The sequence below is a fragment of the Geotrypetes seraphini genome, chromosome 6, assembly GCF_902459505.1.
Source record: "Geotrypetes seraphini chromosome 6, aGeoSer1.1, whole genome shotgun sequence".
NCBI classification, from domain to species: Eukaryota; Metazoa; Chordata; class Amphibia; order Gymnophiona; family Dermophiidae; genus Geotrypetes; species Geotrypetes seraphini.
Window position 1 is genome coordinate 188,202,629 of NC_047089.1, and position 19,899 is coordinate 188,222,527.

Sequence of the window (19,899 nt, forward strand, 5' to 3'; positions counted from 1 at the left end):
ATGATGTGGAACCATTAAACTTACAAGTTATTCCACACCTTTCTTGACACATTTTGTTCCATTTCACATCATTGAAATAAAAAGTGTCAAGAAAAGTATGGAATAACAGTTTGGAATGTGGAGTAATAATAATAATAACAGTTTATATACCGCAGGACCGTGAAGTTCTATGCGGTTTACAATGATTAAAAGGTATTACAGATTGAGTGGAATAAACATAGTTCAGAGTTAGTGAATAAGAGTTCTAAAGATCATTTGTTGAGGACTAAGATTGTATAGGTCAGTTACCTAAGTTACTTCAGGAACAGATGTGTTTTTAGGCGTTTCCTGAATTCCCTATAAGTAGTAGGCACGAGCAGTTATTCCAGATCTTTAGTCCATAATGCTGCTTGATGTGAGAAAAGATATTGGTGATGACTTTTAAATTTACAACCTTTAACCAGTGGAGAAACAAAGTTAGGGTGTGAGCTTCTCCTATGTCGGTTGGTTGTGAAAGAGAAAAGGTCTGTTATATATTTAGGGGCTAAGCCATAAAGTACCTTGAAGCAAAAACAACCAAACTTGAATTTCACACGTGCCTCCATCGGCAGCCAGTGTAGAAGTCGATAGGAAGGTATTACATGATCAAACTTCTGCAGTCCACAAAGTAGCCTAACCGCTGCATTTTGTACCAGTTGCAATCGCCGCATATTCTTCTGGGAGAGTGTCAAGTAGGCGATGTTACAATAGTCAAGTTGACTCAGTATAAGTGGGACATCAAAATAAGCTTTAATAGACCGAAACTTCCAGAGGGTAAGAAAGATCTTTCTAATCAAGTAGTCTACCTGGTCTGTCATGATCAGACTCTGGTCCAGTGTTACTCCCAATACCTTCATAGTGGGTTGAATGGGATAACTAAGGTTATTGATGCACACTGATGCTTTAGTATTAAGTGGGTGTGGCGATGCTATAAAAAATTTTGTTTTCTCTGAGTTTAGTTTCAGTTTGAATTTAGTCATCCATTGCTCCTTCTGTTGCTTTGGGGGTGACTTCAGAGATAGAGGTAGTAAATGGGATAATTATTGTGAAGTCATCAGCGTAGCTGAATAGTTTTATCCCCAGCTGGGACAATTGTGCACCCATTGAGGACATGTAAACATTGAAGAGCAGAGGGGATAATGGTGACCCCTGTGGCACGCCAGATGAATTGCTCCATGTATCAGAGAGATCGTAATTAAAACGGACTTGGTAGGTGCGGGATATAAGAAAACCTTGAAACCAGTTTAATACTTCTCCTCTGATTCCAATTGCATCTAGGCATTGTAACAGTTTCCCATGGTCCACCAAGTCAAAGGCAGAGTTCATGTCGAATTGCATGATCAGGGCATTGAGGCCTTTACTAAACAAGTAGCGCAGATTATTCAGGATAGCAGCAATTACTGTCTCTGTGCTAAACAGAGGCCTAAAACCAGATTGAGTTTCATGCAAAAGAGAGAACTGGTCGAGGTATTCCATCAGTTGGGTGTGTACCAATCCTTCCATGATTTTTACAATGAATGGAATGGATGCTACTTGTCTATAGTTGGTTACTGATGTTGGTGATTCTTTGCGGTGTTTTGGAATTGGGGTTATTATGATGTGACCATTATTAGTGAGGAATTTTCCATTGGTTAGGTTATTGGTTAAATAATTCAACAAAGATAGTTTAAAGTCTAGTGGATCTGCTTTCATAATTTCTGGGGGGCATGAGTCCAGAACACAGTATGATTTAGAGCAGGGGTGTCAAAGTCCCTCCTCGAGGGCCGGAATCCAGTCAGGTTTTCTGGATTTCCCCAATGAATATGCATTGAAAGCAGTGCATGCAAATAGATCTCATGCAGATTCATTGGGGAAATCCTGAAAACCCGACTGGATTCTGGCCCTCGAGGACCGACTTTGACACCTGTGATTTAGAGTATTTGTTATATAACTTGATGTAGTTATTCCATTCTAAGTTGTGGAAGGAACTCCAAATCATATTCGCTGGTATTTCATTTCCATGTATATCAGTTGATTGATGTTCGTGTGTGACAATTGTCGAGTAGTTATTTCTTAGGTTTTTAATTTTTGAATCGAAATGTTGTGCTAGATCATTTGCTGAGGGTAGCTTGATATTATGCATGGGATGAGTGTGGCGGGTGGTGTCAAATAAATTTGTAACTATGTTAAACAGTTCGTTTGTATTAGCTCCTTTTGAGCTAGTGTCTGATGTGTTAATTTTGGATGAGTAAAATGTTTTACGTTTTTCTTTTATCTGTTGTTTGTAGAGTTTTATGTTGGATCTCCAGTTGTTTTGGTCTGTATGGAATAATAGCGCCACATCATTCTCTTCTTAGTTGAGCTGAGAACTTTTCAGTGGCCCCTTGTACATTTACAGCAGTGGACATCTCCCACCTTTCCCTTTCAGTGCTGCCTTTCCATTGAGTGGATCTCTGCTTGTAACACTGAAAACAGGCAGGGCAAGCAACTCATACAGGGAAGATAAATAGAGAATTTTTCAGAGTTTTTTACATCCAGAAACATTAACCATCCTTCTAGTTTCTAGACATTAATAGAAAAATGTGTAGAAAACCCTGAAAAATGCCATAGTTGGGCTCAGAATTCAGGAGGCTAGGATTGCCATCTCATAGCCCCCCCTTAAAATTTGGCCCATAGGCATGTGCCCAGTCTGCCAATGCCTTATTCTGGCCCTGCTCACAGCAACATGCAATATCTGGCACTACATATAACACCTAATAAGAAAAGTGTATGATTCAGTTAAGTTTCACAGTGGGGAGTGTGTGGCGCAGTGGTTAAAGCTACAGCCTCAGCACCCTGGGGTTGTGGGTTCAAACCCACGCTGCTCCTTGTGATCCTGGGCAAGTCACTTAATCCCCCCATTGCCCCAGGTACATTAGGTAGATTGTGAGCCCGCCTGGATAGACAGGGAAAAATGCTTAAGTACCTAAATAAATTCATGTAAACCGTTCTGAGCTCCCCTGGGAGAACGGTATAGAAAAATTGAATAAATAAATAAATTTTTCAACAAAGAAAATGAAATACACACTTGAATCACTAAAAAGCAGCCTATCAGAGATTAAGAATTGCATTTCTAATCCCTAAGGCTGCCCTGTAAGTGTGTGCACAGTAAAGGCTCTGTGTTTACCTAGGATCTGGAGAGTAAATTTGAAAGGTGCCGTTCTCTTTAACTGCTGTATCAAAGTTTTATGCTGCAAAAGCTGGATCTGCTTTCTCCCTTAGAAATGCGCCTGTTTTGGGGGAGCTTAATTCTTTGGAGCCACTCCAGCCCAATCTGGCACACTTTCTACCGTGTGTCTTTCTATCAGTTTTTCCCCCATGCCAAATTTAGGTAGTTGTTTTCTAATAAATTTTCAGAGCATTATATTGCTCCCAGACATACAGACAGATAATTTAGACTACTTATGAATCCTGTAATTCTTTCCAACATGCTGGACTGGAAAGAATAAAAATAAGCCTAGCTCACAAATACCATCGTGAATACAACTATTAATTATATTCTGGGAATGTGCTTGCTCAGCCTTTGCAAGTGCTGAACTTGTGCTCGCGCGCACACAGTAGGTGCCAGAGAATCTCCAATATTAATAAACTCCAGAATTCACTTGCATTACGTTTAGCACCCGAAATCATTTTGAAAAGTTGGCTCTTAAGGTAAAACCCTTATCTATTACAGCCTCTTCAGAACACACTGACATAGCCTCTTCTTGCAACTCTAGGTTAGGATACACTACCTTGGGCTCTAAGTCAGGTCTGTGTTGCTTTCCTTTGCTGGCCGGTCCCTGTCTCCAAAACCAGTGTGGATTGCCTTCCTGGCCTGGCTTAGCTCTGTTCTCCACCACGCCCCCTTTACTTCTGCACAGTGGGACAACTAACGCTAGCTAGCTTCAGGTGTGTATTGCTTCCTGATTGGCTGAACCTTCTGGGAAGAAGTGAAGCTGTTTGCCTCAGTTGCATACTGTGGAGTTTTAACTGAATCATGTTTTATCTTTCCCAACTTAGAAATAACTCCTTGTACAGACTTTGTTTTCTGTGGCAACTGGTTAGAAAAAGCTAAATAGGTATTGGTTGGTGTATGCTCTTTGCTAAGTGTGTAGCCTAAAAGTGTGCTTCTGTCCTGTTTCTGTCTGGGCTTATCAGAAAACCGGACTGGCATAGTGTGTGGCAAAGTGGTTGGAGCTACAGCCTCAGCATCCTGGGGTTGTGGGTTCAAACCCCACGCTGCTCCTTGTGACCCTGGGCAAGTCACTCAGTCCTCCGTAGCCCCAGGTATGTTAGATAAATTGTGAGCCCACTAGGACAGAGAGGGAAAATGCTTGAGTACCTGATTGTAAAACCACTTAGATAATCTTGACAGGCAGTATATAAAAAAACCTAATAAACTTAAACTCTTACACTGCCAGTATTCTGTGTTTCTGGGCTTCAATTGGAGTTCACAGGGGTTTCCTTGTAATAATAGGCAGGGCCAACTTCCTGTACACCGCCCTGAGTGAATCTTTTTATAAAAGGTGGTTAATAAATCCCAATAAATAAATTAAACCCACATTTCAAAAAGGAAAATAATTGAACCTCTGCTATCATAGGACAAAGAAAATCCATGAAAATCGACCAAAATGGTGTAAAGCTCTACTAACCGGCACACAACAGTTTAAACCAGATATCTCTACAGAAATCCTGTCCAACAATAGCACCTGGATGTTTCTCTGCCATATGAAACTGAATATGGCTAAGACAGAGCTCCTTATCTTCCCACCTAAACCCACTTCCTCCTCCCCCATTCTCTATCTTTGTGGACAACACTCTTCCTCTTCCCTATCTCTTCAACCTCAGGGTTATCTTCAACTCCTCTCTCCCCTCCACTCAAATCCAACAAACTGCTAAAGCCTGTCGCTTCTTCCTCTATAACACAGGTGTCAAAGTTGGTCCTCGAGGGCAGGAATCCAGTCGGGTTTTCAGGATTTCCCCAATGAATATGCATGAGATCTATGTGCATGCACTGCTTTCAATGCATATTCATTGGGGAAATCCTGAAAACCCGACTGGATTACGGCCCTCGAGGAGGGACTTTGACACCCCTGCTCTATAATATTACCAAAATCTGACCTCTCCTTTCAAGCACTCTACCAAAACCCTTATCCATATTCTCATCACCTTTTGCTTAAACTACTGCACCTTGCTTCTCTCAGGTCTTCCTCTCCAACCATCTCTCCCCACTTCAATCCATGCAAAATTCTGCCGCAAAACTTATATTCTGTAAGAGCTGCCACACTCACATTACCTTCTCTTCAATTCACTGGCTCCCCTTCCATTTCCAAGTACAGTTCAAACTCTTCTTACTGACCTATAACTGCACTCACTCTGCAGTCCCTCACTATCTCTCCACACTTCTCTCCCCCTACACCTCCCCATGAACTCCATTAATTGGGCAAGATTCTCTTATACACACCCTTCGCCTCCACTGCCACTTCCAGACTCCATCCATTCTATCTTGCTGCACCATATGCATGGAACACACTGCTTGAGTCATTCTGTCAGGCACCATCTTTAGTAGTACAGTGCTCCCCCGTGAATTCACGGTCCCGGTCATTCCGACCGCAAATAACCGGGCAGGAGAGAGCAGCCAGAGCATCAGTGAGTGAAGGAAATCACTCGTGGTATGCTCTGACTGCCTCTTCCTGTACTAAAGTCATGCCTCACCCAATCAGGAGCTGCTTTGACACGCAGCTCCTGATTGGTGAGGCCCGACCTTAGTACAGGAAGAGGCGGTCGGAGTATATCGCGAGTGATTTCCTTCACTCGCCGGTGCTCCAGCTGCCCTCTCCTGTCTCCCCTGCTAAAAACTGTATTCACAGTTTTTCAACATTCATGGGGGTTCCTAGAACGGAACCCCTGTGAATATCAGGGGAGTACTGTATTCAAATCCAAGCTAAAACCTCACTTTTTCAAGTCTGCTTTCAATTCCTAACACACATTCCCCATAAAATTACATATCTCCATTCTATCATTTTCTCTGCAAGAAACTCCCCAACCCCTATATGTCCTGTCTGTCTGTCCAATTAGATTGTAAGCTCTTCCGTGCAGGGACCGTCTATTGAGTGTTGATTGTAGAGTGCTGTTTGCTTTTCAGTGCTATAGAAATGATAAATAGTAGTAATAGTAAACAATAGTGACCATTCCAAAAATTTAAACAGCAATTACCCCAGTACTGACTAGATAAATGTCATATCAGGAGATGCCATAAGTGACTGCCTCATGCAGCATCTTTTCATGGAACCAACAAAGGGCACCACTTTTGATCTAATTCTCATTGAAATGTAGAATATAGCACAAGGGATAAAAGTTGGAGATCTGCTTGGTAAGAGCGATCATAATGCAATTAAGGTTTACATAACCCCTTGAGACCAGATACAAACAAATTGCTGCCGAGTATTTAATTTTAATAAAAATGAGGAAGTTACAGAAAAAAAAGTCAAAAAATGAACAGTTGCCAAGGTCAAATGTTTGCATAAGGCATGCACAATTATTTAGAACATTTTGGAAGCCCAGATAAAATATATTCCATGCATTAAAAAAGGTCAAAGACAAAACAAACAACTGACAGTGTGGTTTAATGATGAAGTGAAAGACAGTTAAATCCAAAAGGATATATTTCAAAAAAATGGAAAGCAGACCAAAATGAGGAAAACAGGATCAGCACAAGCAGTGGCAAGTTAAATATAAAAAGGAAGGTATGCCAAGTGAGAATTTGAAAAGAAGCTGGCTATAGAGACAAAAAATTATAATAAAACTTTTTTTCAAGAATATTCAAAGCAAAAGGCCTGTGAGGGAGTTAGACATCTGGATGACCAAGGAGTAAAAGGAGAACTCAAGGAGAAAAATAAGTAAGCAGAATAACTAAATTCTTTACCTTGATCTTTACCAAGGAGGATGCTGTGACCAAACCCAGACCACAACTGTTCTTTGATGGTGAAGAATTAGATAAACTAAAGCAAATCACTGTATATCTAGAAACTGTCACAGTAAACTAAAGCCTAAAAATAACATATTACCAGGAGAGGTGGTATTCACTTCAGAGCTCTGAATGAATTAAAACATGAAATTGCAAAGCCATTACTAGTAATCTGCAACCTATCACTTAAAACAGCCACAGTACCTAAAGATTAGAAGGTAGCTAATATAAGACCAATTGTATAAAGGGTTTCAAGTGCAATCCAAGAAACTACTGGAGAGATAAGGTTGATTCTGAACAAAATTAAGTTATTCTCAAAAACAAAATTACTGACCAAATAAGACAAATATGGCCAATGGGAATGAGTCAGTATGGATTTAGCAAAACGCACCTGCCTTACCAATTTAGATATTTTTGGAAGGTGTAAAGAAACAAATGGTTAAAGATGCGCTGATTTAGATTTTCAGAAGGAGTTTAATAAAAGTTCCTTATGAGAGACTCGTGAGAAAATTAGAAAGTCATGGAATAGAAGTCCAGCAGCATGGACTGGTAACTGGTTAAAGACAGAAAACAGAGAAAAGGACTGATTGGTCAGTTTTCTCAGCAGGGAAAGGTAAATAGTAGAGGGTTCTAAGAAATCTGTATTGTGACCTGTGCTATTTAACAAACGCATAAATGAACTGGAGAAAGGAGTCAGAACTCAAAACTGCTGAATAGTAGAGGACTGTGGAAAAATGTTTAAGCATCTTGCGAGACTAAGGGCTCCTTTTACGAAGGTGCGTTAGGGCCTTAACGCGCGGAATAGCGCACTCTAAAGGTGCGCTAAAAACGCTAGCGCACCTTTGTAAAAGGAGCCCTAAGAGAACTGAGCATCTAAATTGCAGATGAAATTTAACATGAACAAATATGAAATGGATGCACATATGGAAAACTAATTTCAGCCACAAGTAAGCAATGCTGGGTTCCATGTTAGGAGACACCATCCAAGAAAACAATCTTGGAGTCACTGTGGATTAAGGTGTTAATTTTCAAACCAGTGTGCTGTGGTTGCCAAAAAGTAAACCCAGGAAAACAGCAGATGCCAACTTCCCAGAACTTAGAAAGCGGAAAACAAACAGCGAGGGAGACTCTTGGTGTTCAATGCTTTTTATTATATGACAAGATGATCGTGTTTCAACCCAAAAGGGCCTGCCTCAGGAATCTCGAATCAGGTTGGTTGTAAGATCACTATCCCTAGTATAAGTCAATATCTTAAAACATGAAAAATGGCTGAGAGCTGGCACGGCGGTACTGACAAAAAACTTTGCAGGAAATTGTGCATAAAAATTTGCGTGAAAGTTTCTTGTCAGTACCGCCGTGCCGGCTCTCAGAGCCATTTTTCATGTTTTAAGATATTGACTTATACTAGGGATAGTGATCTTACAACCAACCTGATTCGAGACTCCTGAGGCAGGCAATTTTGGACCGAAACACGATCGTGTTGAGTCTTGTCAAATAATAAATGGCACTGAACACCAAGTCTCCTTCGCTGTTTGTTTTCTGCTTGCCAAAAAGTAAATACAGGCAATCCCCAGGTTAAGAACAAGTTACGTTTTTAAAGCTGTTCTTAAGTCGGATTTGTATATAACTCAGAACTTGTAGATTTTAAGGTTCCTGCTGCTTACCTCTGCTCCCAGCTGACAAAAGGGCCAACTGTCCCTACGAGTGTTTCTTCTAAGGTACAGCATGCACAACCACTCACTGCTCTTAATGTGGCCACGCATCATTCCTGAATCTGCTACAGGAGAAGTATAGGAGTCTATGCTACTGGAAATACTGCACAGTGAAATCAAATGAAGCTGCAGCCCCGTTCTTAAGTATGAGTTGTACTTAAGTCGGGCGTCTGTAACTCAGGGACTGCCTGTAAATTACTTCTGAGATTTTTGAAAGGAATGGAGAACAAAACTGTGATTATTACATCTTTGTACAGCTCCATGGTCCGAACCAAACCTTGAGTAGTGTGAGGTTCTAGTCACCTCATTATAAAAAGGATATAATAGGACCTAGATGTTCAGGGAAGAGCACCAAATATGACAATGGGAAGGAACACAACCCACGTCCCTCATGAAGAAAAGTTAAACAGAGTAGGGTTCTTCAGCTTGGGGGGAAAAAAGACAACATGCTAGAAATTTATAGGCATGAATGGGATGGAAAGGCTAAATAGGAAATGGCTGTTTAGCCTTCAAACATCACTAAAACAAGAGGATGCTCCATCAAACTAATAACTAATAGACTGAGAATAAATCATAGAAATTATTTCTTCACACAGTTCACAATTAATCTACAGGAACTGCTGGAGGATGTATTCAGGGTGACTAATACAAAAAGGATTTGGACAAATTCCTGGAGGAAGAATTTAAAAAAAACAACTTTATTAGCCAGGCAAACTTCAGAGAGCCATAATTTATGCCTAGAGATGAGCTACACGAGATCTAATTTTGGGGATCTGCTGGGTAATTTGATCCAGACTGGCCTCTGTCGGAGACAAGATGCTAGGGCTTAATGGACCTTGGTTTTGACTCATCATGGAACATCTGAGAGGGACATGAAGTGAAACAAAATGAGCGGCAGAATCTATCCCTGCAGCCCTGAATAACAAGTTTCTGATTTGCCCTCTGCTGATTTAAGATCTGTGGAAACTATAGAAGGGAAAAGCTATTTTAATAGCAGACTGTAATAGAGATTCCATCTGGAAATATTTTATTCCTGTATCTTATGGGTAAAGACAGGCATGTGTGCAAAATGCAAAAAGTGCAACAAAAAACGCCAGCATGGTAATCCAAATGAAACAGCTTCACAAGCCTCAATTCTGAGTACGTCTGAATATGCAGGATCTTCAGATTGGTAAATATACTTACCTCAGCCTAATTTTTTCTTGACTGTCTTTCCTATCATAGCTTTTGGGTGAGCAAATATTACTCTTATAGTTTCACTTTTATTGGTTCAGAAATCTTCCTAACTAGTGATTTAAATTTGTTTTAAATCTAATCTAGTATTTTTGAGTTGCACTATTATAACATGAGTTGAGTATGGGATTTAGAGACATTAGGTATTTCGAGTTAGTTATCTTTGGTGTGTATGCTTTCAAAGAAGAGAGTTTTTAATTTCTTTCCGAATCTGTTGTAGAATGTATCCATCCTGATGTCAACTGGGAGATTGTTCCAGGTCCTGGCGGATGCCAAGAAATATGAAGAGCGAGTCAAATCAAATTCATCCTGCCTCCTGACCAGTAATTTAGATCAATTCGATTTAAATTGCATCTCACTTGATTTCCCTCATATCCCCTGCCAACTTCTCCAGATCAGTCATTGGTGTAACAGTCCTCATCTGAAGGCCATGAAGAAGAGCTCCTTCCAGAAGCTTGCAGCCATGAGCCTTAAATTCTGTTGTCATCAGGTATCACCATTTCATGATGGCTGATACTCCCCCCCTCCCTTCAAGTGCTACGAACGCTCAAGGGCTCTCTTGTTTTATGTTCCTGTATTCCTTACTCTTATACTCTTTTCAATAAAAACATGCACTTTTATAATGGTTATATACCCAGATTTTTCATTTCTCCTTCCAAAGATCTAGTAATTATTTCTTCAGGCTATATTCATGCTTTACTTGTGAGGCCTGCATAGGACACCGATAAAGATCCAATATTCAGCTGTCTGTGCCATGTTCATGCTTTAAATGCATTAGTGTGTTGTCTGGAAGGGAGAGGCAGCTCTGATAATGTATTAATTTTAACACGGGCAGGAGGGAAGGAAGAGATGAAATGCATGCATGGGCCTCACAGAAATGGACTTCTGGCTATGCTACTGGGTGCAAGTAGAAATTGATGTGTTAAGTGTGCTGAAATCTCCACCTAGAAATAAGACATACACAAGAATTGAAAAGCTGGATTCTAAGGATATGTTTTGCTGTAATTACCAAATGAATTCTCATACTATAGCAGAACTGGAAAAGGTACAGAGAAGAGCAACCAAAATGATAAAGGGAATGGGATGGGATGACTTCCCCATGAGGAAAAGCTAAAGAGGTTAAGGCTCTTCAGCAGGAAAAGATAGGCTGATAGAGAGGTCTATAAAATCCTAAGTGGAGTGGAATAGGTAGATGTGGATTGCTTGTTTATTCTTTCCAAAAATACAAGACTAGATGGCATGCCAGAGAATGTGGTAAAAGTGGTCAGCAAAACAAGGTTTAAAAAAGGTTTGGACACGTTCCTATAAGAAAAGTCCATAAACTCACCCAAGTGTATTGTTCCAAATCCACTTAATAATGGTTTATGGTTATTATTAAGTAAATTTGGGACAATCCACTGCTTATTTCTGGGATAAGCAGCATAAAACCTATTTTACCTTTTGAGATCTTGCCAGATACTTGTGACCTGGATTGACTACTGTTGGAAACAGGATACTAGGCTTGATGGGCCTTTAGTCTGTTCCAATATGGTGATGATAATGTCCTTCTGTTTAAAAGCTGCCCAGAGGGCCTGGAACTTCTTATAACCCTAAACTGTTGCTCATAGGAAACAGAGCTCACTCAGTCACAAGCTTCCTTTTATACTAACCAAAATTTCTAAATAAATCACATTTATCTAAGAAGTGAACGATTCATGGTAAAGTATCTGCAGTGTCTAAGGTCAATGGTTCAAGAAAATAAGAACTAGTATCTACCACTTCCCTTTTGTTTAAACTAGTAATTGCCTCCACTTCCCAAAATGTCATTTCGCCTTGATCTGAGCTGAATATCTTCTTTCAAATCTGTCTTCATATTCAACAGATGTATGCATAGCAACAGGGCTGGGAGAATTCCAGGCACCCAAGACTGGGGACTCAACAATCAACAGAAGAAATGCAGGTTAAATCTCAAATGAGAAGAGGTTCTGTGTTGGACAACATATAGTAATACCTAAGTGTATTGTAATGACTATCAGCAGCATCACTATTACTGGACCAAAAAGAAGCCAAAAGGAGGGGAGAGTGCCTGGAAGGAGGGAATAGGGATAGAAAGGAAAAAAAAAAGAATTCTAAAAAGAAACAAGGCAAAAATGTAAAATGCATATAGAAGGGCAAACAAAATTTCCCTAGCTACCATATATTTTCGGCTAACAACGATTTTCTAAATATTTTTCCACCTCCCCCCCTATGGACCTATGGAGCCTGCTGCAGATAACATGTGCTGATCTTTAACAAAGACCCCCTTATATAGGAATAAAAGAAGAAATAGATATTATTACATCTAGCCTGCACTTCTCCTCCCCAAGGCAGTGTATCTCAAACTAGTGTGCCTCCTGAGATTTCAAGTGTGCCACAACACACTAAGGAGGAAGAGAGGCGCCTGCCAGCTGACTTCTCTACACGGTACAGTACCAGCGCTGCCCAATTCGCCAAAGGCCTGCATGTTTCCCCCTTCTCTCTAGCATCCTCCGGCTTCCCCCCTGGTCTCCCGGTCTCACCTTTAAAGCTAATTACAGCAGCTTACAGAGGATCACCGGTAGGTAAAATTATTTTATTTTCAATATAGTGATTGAACTGTGTCAGTTTTGAGAATTGATATCTGCTGTGTAGTGTGTGTATATGAAAAATGAACAGAAAAAAATTGCATTACAATTAGTAAAGGGGATGGGATCTAGGGCAGAGCTTGGGTGGGCCTAAGGAGGTCTGTGGTTGGGGTACTCAGTTGATATTTGTTAGATTTAGGGGGTACTTAGCTTGAAGTAGTTGAAACACCAGTGCCTCTCCTTCTCTCTGGCCCTCTTCCCTACTGGCACCCCCTACTGGCATCAGGGCCCATCTGGAGGGCCTCTGCACTTGCATGGACGTCAACGTGATGATGTCACGCATATGTGGGGTTTTTTTTTTTTTTTTAATTTCCTTCTCCCAAATCCACTCTTGTTTGTGCTGTGTTCATACTTTTCCTGTATCAGTATGATGATTGCAAAGGGCTCATAAGAACCCACGCATTCATTGTTCATGCTAGGAAAGGCCAGTACTGTATACCATTTCCAACGGTGGTCAATCCAGGTCCAAGTTCCTGGCAAGAGCAGTGGATTTTCCCAAGCCCATCTCAATAATGATTTATGGACTTTTCCTTTAAGAACGTGTCCAAACCTTTTTCAAACCCTGCTAAGCTAACTCTGATTCAGATCTGCACCAGATTTCAACTCTTCAGCGCCATCAACTTTTATCTTTGTCCATGCATGCACTAGTTTAATGCCCAATTAGGGAACTCTGATGCATTCCTATTGTCAGGTGAACAGCAGATCTGCATTTAATATTAATCTCTCTGCATAATGCTCTAAGGAGGATCAGAACAGCAGCACTTGGCTTTACTGAGATTCACTGTAGAAGGGGCTAGATAAAAGGAAATCTGAAAGTCAACATTAATATCACCTCGTAAAAAAAAATATCAGTGTGAAACAGGGGGAATATCTGAGCAGCCAGTCAATGTCATTGGGTGGGGGTGGTGTTACTGGCTTTAGAAGCCTTTTCCCTAAAGGCGACTCTTCACTTCCTGCTTCAGCCACGTTTTTGCGGTACGGAAATCTCAACACAGTCCCAGAGTCACAATGGTGGGCACAGAGGAGGCGAAGCTGCTTGCCGTGTTCACTTTTCGTTTCTAATGCATGCACTACTAATAAATAATAGATTTTTTTTGGTTGTTGTTTCAAATACAAACTCCAAGGAGAAGCAGCGCATAAGACTACAATAAATACATCGAGTCCCTGCAATTGCAAACGCAGGCAGAACTGCCCAGCCCACACCTCCCCTTCTCGTTCAGCACCGACTAGATCCAGAAATGTCTGGCCCACTATAACGCCACCGATCTCGCCTGCTAAACCCACGGTTGCAAGGCGCAGGAAACGTGCCCTGAAAGGAAACCCCCCACAATAACGCTCCCTCCCGCCTTCCGTTTGTCCCAGGAGTGCAGCAGTCTGACTTCCTGCAGTCTCTCCAGTTCCGCTCGGCGAGCACCGGGAGGGTTATGACAGCCACGATTTCGACTGGATTAAAAAACATCGCCCCCCAATATCACTCTTTAGTAAGTTTAGTGCATCAAGCTCGCCAGCCACTCTCGCGCCGGGTTAGAAAGAGTGCGGCAAGAGAGGAATGGATTACAAACAGGAAATAAAGGCAGAGTCTCAGCCCTAGGGTGGGGATCTCGGCAGCCCAACCCGAGCCAGCAGGTTTAGAAAAGGAAGTTGCCACAGAAGCCCCCCTTGCTTCTTTCCTTACCAGTTTGTTGTGGATCTCTCGTCCACCACGTCTTTGTAGGCTGTCTGCAGTGCTGCTCCATTCTTGCTGAGGTTTACAGCCATGGCTGATCCGCTTCCCCACTGCAGCCCAGCGCCCGAGCTGCCCTCCTCTGCCCGGAGGAGGAAGCACACAAGGAGGAGGGAGGCTCTTAGGCAATGAGGGTGGTGCCGGACAGGGGAAGCTGCTAAGAAATACAAAGGCACTTGTTTTAGCAGTGGGAGAGGCAGATACATCCCCCTCCCTCTGTTACAGAAGTTGGATTTAGTAGGGCTGGGAATAGGTAGATAGCCACAATCCTTTTTCTTTTGGGGGGAGGGGGTAGACAGTGAGACAGCGCTGGTCTTGTAGCTAGTCGCTGCTTCATTAGTGCATTTCCTGGCTTGTGATCACATTCATCTCATCATGTTCCCTTATCATCTTCATATTTGTTCATTTTTTAGACATATATTTTACATCCTTTAGGACCCCAGCCGCATCATTGATTTGGATAAGTTTGAGCTCATATGACTGTTGGTTATCTGATATTATAATGTTTAATAAACATTTCCATCAAGAAACTACATGCCACAGTTTTCTTTTATTTTGGGATTTTCCTTTTTACTGTGGAATCTTCTTTTTTTTTTTTTTTTTTCTGATGTCGTAGGACCTATCAGATGGATTTGTACCTGTTTCTACTTGCTTTCCCTCACTTCTTTTTTTTTTTTGTCAATGTTTATTTATTGAATTTTTACAAAATTACAAAGTATGGAATAAAACAATCCATAATAGTGGAAAACAAAAGATATGCCAATGAATGGAATCAACAAATACAGAAAATGAAATGCAGAACATGAACATGGATTCGTACATTCCTTAAGAAATTTTCTTCATAGCATATCTAATACAACAAACTGTATCCTAACTACCTAAACAAGCACGTTCCAGGCAAAATAAAGGGAGAGAGAGAAATAAGTGTGAGAAAGAAAGAGAGAAAAGAAAATAAATAAATAAACAAATGAATGAGTAAGTAGATAGACGAATAAGTAAAAGAAAAGGGGGGAAGGGAGAAGAAAGACTAGAGAAGGGTCCAATCAAGGGAGAGAAGAGTGCAGGTAGAGTTTCAGTAGATTCCATCTGAGCTGGAAACGAGGAAACCTATTGGAGGACTTAGCCAAATACGCTTCAGTTCTGTACGTGAGACAAACGAGGTTCCACCAATGTGAGTGTGAAGCTTTGGATAAATCCTTCCAATAAGTGAGAATAGTCTTTAAGGCCAAGGTGAGTAAAATATCAAAGAGAAGATGATCGGAGTCTGAGAGATCATCAGATATTGCGGAAGATTTTAGTAAGAGCATTTGGTAAGTCAGTGGAATATTGATCTGGAAGACTGTGCAAACTGTAGCCCAAACTGAGGACCAGAAGGAGCTGATTGCTGGGCAAGAGAAAAGAAGGTGCTTAAGAGTACCAACTTCAGTTTGACAGGTCTAACATTTATTGGAGTAAGTGGGGTTGATTTTATGAGATTTGACTGGGGTCCACGGAGTTCTGTGAAGCAAGAAAAACATATGTTGAAGGATTGATGCAGAGCGGGACGTTCGAAAAGTGGATTTATAAACCATATTCCAGACTTCATCGGATATTTGAATCCCCAAGTCCACTTCCCATGAGGAGTGTAATGGGGTTAACGAGGAAGGAAGGAGGGATTTGAGAAGTTAAAAAAGTGTGATGCTGTATGACCTAGTGCTAAAAATTGATGGGAAAGGGAATATAAAGAGGGAGTAGAGTTTACTGGAATAGGTAAGAGGCCTGATTTATTGAGGGAAGATTTCAGCTGTAACCATTTATAGAAATGAGATTCTTTGATTGAGAAGGAGTCCATGACCTCACTGAAGGTAAGAAAAGACCCATCTGGTCGACATAAGGATCCAAGGTCCCAAATTTGTTGTTGAAACCAGGAAGGCCAGCAGATGGGTTTTTTATCTATCAGAAGACATTTGTTATACCATAAAGGGCAAAAGGAAGATTTGTTCCAAGGTGTGTCCAAGTGGGCATCAAGGTCCATGAGGGTTTTGTGTGTGGTCGCCATGATGGGATTACGGGAAAGATTTGGGGAGTAGTTAGTACCCAGAAGTCTTATCAGCAGAAAGGGAGACATCAAAGACATTTTTAGGCGCAACCAATTGGGGTGATCATTGGGGGAAGGGGATACAAGCCATTCAGCCCCTTGTCTGAGGATAAAGGCTTTATGGTAACTGAAGAGATCTGGAAAGTTGACTCCGCCTTGTAAAGTAGGGGTTTTCAACTTTTTAAGAGAGATTCTATGGGGTTTGTCATTCCATAGAAAACTAAGCATTCTAGCTTCCAGTTTTTTGTATACAATAGGGGGGAGCAATAGAGGAAACATATTGAAGATATATGTTAATTTCGGAACCACAACCATTTTTAAAGAGTCGAGACGGCCCACCAAGAGAGATGTAAGGGAGACCAAGATGACAGGGTGGTGGAAATCTGACTTAGAAGAGTGGAGCAGATTGCTTGGGTAGTGGAAGGTAGGTCCCTATCGAAAGTGATTCCAAGATATTTGATTCCCTTAGAGACCCATGTGAAAGGTTGAGAGGAGAAAATAAAGGGGATGCAAGAATCATTGAGGGGCATGAGTTCTGTTTTGTCCCAATTGATTTTATAGCCTGAGAGCGAAGAGAAGGAAGTAATCAATTGCATTAAAGAGGTCAGTGAGGGTTCTGGGTCAGACAAGTACAGGAGGACATCATCTGCATAAGCCGAGATTTTAAATTCGATATTGGCGATGGTTATGCCTTTGATGTCTGTGGACTGTCTGATGGCTGTGAGGAGAGGTTCGAGGGCTAAATTAAACAAAAGAGGGGACATTGGACAACCTTGACGGGTGCCTCTGTGGAGTGGAAACTGTGAGGAGGCTTCGTCATTAACTATTAATTTAGCAGTGGGAGACTGGTAAAGCAGTGAAGTTAAATGAATGAAGGAAGGAGGGAAACCATATTGAGCTAGGACAGCGAAAAGGTGCTTCCACTCTACCCTGTTGAACGCTTTCTCAGCATCAAGTGAAGCAAGAACAGCTGGAGTAGTGCTCGTCCGGGCAAAGTGAAGTACGTGGCATAGGAGTCTAGTGTTATCAGCTCCATAGCGACCCTTCATAAAACCAACTTGGTCTCTGTGAATTAAGGAAAACATAACTTTTTCTAAGCGAAACACAAGAATTTTAGCAAATATTTTATAATCTATATTTAACAAAGATATAGGGCGATAATTCTTTACTAACTGAGGGTCTCTGTTCGGTTTTGGGAGAATGATGATATTGGCTTCTAGAAAGCGATTGAGTCCATGTGGAGTTGATTGTAGATCTTGAAAGTAGGAAAGTAAATGAGGCGTGAGGAGGGTAGAAAACGATTTGAAAAATTCCGATGAGAGGCCATCAGGACCAGGCGCTTTGGCTGAAGGTAGAGAGGCTATGGCCTGAATAACTTCATCCGACGATATTGGCTGTTGAAGGGATTGTTGCTGCGTTTCTGATAGTGCAGGTAGGTTCAGTCGACGAAGAAAATCAGTGATGGAACTATCAGATGAAATATTATCAGACGAGTAGAGCTCTTCATAGAAAGAGCGGAAATCATTTAGCATATCTTTGGTAGAAGTGTGAATGCTACCATCAGAGAACTTGAGTGGGTGATCCGGTTTATTGAGCGTTTGCCTTTTAGGTAAGTAGCCAGGAGGTGACCAGTCTTGTTGGATGATGAGTAATACGTGGCAGATCGATGAAAGATGGAAGCTGATGCAAGGGAGCTGAAGATTTCGTTGTATTGAAATTTTAATTGTTGAAGTTTCTTATATAGAAGAGGATCATGTCGATTGTACAGTTGGGATTCACTTGCGTGAATATCAGTTTCAAGTTGATGCAAAGTTGATTTACGTTTTTTGAGTTGGAAAGCTGAAAAGCTGATTACTTCACCTCTAAGCCAGGCTTTATAGGATTCCCAAACGGTTGAGAAATGCGATACTGAGTTGAGGTTATTGGTAAAGAAAGTTTGAGATTCTGATTTGATATGAGAGAGGAAGGTCTCGTCGTGTAGAAGAAAGTTGTTTAGTCGCCATTGTCGAAATGAAGGATTGGCGGACCAGTTGAGGGTGCAGGATACAGCAGCGTGATCTGAAATTGTGATATCATGAATTTGTGATGAGGTGACTAGGTTCACAATGTCTTTGGAGCCCAAAATATAGTCAATTCTTGAATGGGACTGATGGGGAGCAGAGTAGAAGGTGTAGTCTCTAGTGGTGGGATGGAGGATTCTCCAAATGTCCGACCATCTATGGAGGTCAATGAGTTTGGTGAGAGCCGCTCGAACCCTCAGTTTTTGCAGGACGGCAAGTAGAGGAGCGGTCGATGAAGGGATCTATCGGAAAGTTGAGGTCTCCTGCAAAGATGGTGTTGGTGGTCGAAGAAGAGGTATTGAGAGATTGAAAAGCTTGGAAGAAGGAAGGGTCATCTGCATTGGGGGCGTAGACATTGAAGAGGTTCAGAGGTTTGCCTAAAATGGACCATCTACCATTAGGGTCAAAGCTGTGTGAGGATAGCTGGAAATTTAGATTTTTCTTTATCAAGGTGATAACTCCATTCTTTTTGTTCTGAGCTGGAGCGGCAAGGCAATGCTCTACCCAACCACCAGTTAGTTTCTGTGCTTCATCCAGAGTAAGGTGGAATTCTTGTATTAAGCAGATGTCCGCAGCAAGGTGCTTGAAGTAGTGTAGAATCTTCTTCTTTTTAATTGGATGATTGATTCCTTTAACATTGAGAGAGACAATATGAAGTTTAGTCATCAAGGCGGTGTAATCCAGATGATATTGGAGATAGGAGAGTGGAATACTGGTAGGAGCAATGGTGGGTATCTCATCCACGAGGGAGGAAGCAAAGAAGGAAAAAACTAAAACAACACAGGAAACATGCTTGTAGACATTGAGAAGAATAAAACAAATGAAGATCCAAGAATGGGATCGCATGCTGGCAAGAGAGGCTCAGCAATCTCTCCGCAATCAGCCCCATTGTCAGAACAAATGCTGGGTGCGGCCCCGCAAAGTGAAAAGTGGGTTAAGCAGTTTAGTGCAGGAGATCAGGTCATGACTCCTATGGTTTCATCCAGATATTTTTGAAGATCCATTGGATTGTCAAAATTTTTGGTCTGGTATGTCACTCTCATGCGGGCCGGGTAGAATAATCCATACTGCGCACCTATGGACTTTAGTTGAGGTCGCATGGAGAGAAAAGCTTTTCGCTTCTGAGCAGTTGTTTTTGAGACATCAGGAACAAATAAAATGCATTTGCCATCTGCCATTAAATTTGAGGCAGACCTTGCAGATTGGAGAATTTGGATGGCTTGAGGGTAGCGTAGTAGTTTTATAACTACCGGCCTGGGAGGCTTAGCAGGCGATGGAGGGCCCGAGGGAACCCTGTGCGCTCTCTCGATCTCTAGAGGTGGAGAAAACTGAAGTTTCAGTGTGTCAGGGATGAAAGTATGTAAAAACGCCATCATATCAGATCCTTCTATTAATTCTGGTAATCCAATGAGGCGCACATTGCTCCGACGCATTCTATTAGATAAATCTTCCAGGTCAGACTGCAAGGAG

At 41.5% G+C, this 19,899-nt stretch overlaps 1 protein-coding gene across 2 annotated transcripts in view; it reads right to left on the reverse strand.

Annotated features, from left to right (window-relative positions):
- DBNL (drebrin like) overlaps positions 1-14,538 on the reverse strand; it is an 83,829-nt gene extending 69,291 nt beyond the window's left edge. Inside the window, exon 1 of one of the 2 annotated variants that reach the window (XM_033949076.1) lies at positions 14,245-14,538. In XM_033949076.1, coding sequence (XP_033804967.1) covers positions 14,245-14,498 — 254 coding nt within the window. In that variant the 5' untranslated portion in view covers positions 14,499-14,538. The remainder of the gene's footprint in view (positions 1-14,244) is intronic. The other variant, XM_033949077.1, reaches the window with a different exon arrangement.
- Positions 14,539-19,899: the final 5,361 nt, after the last annotated feature.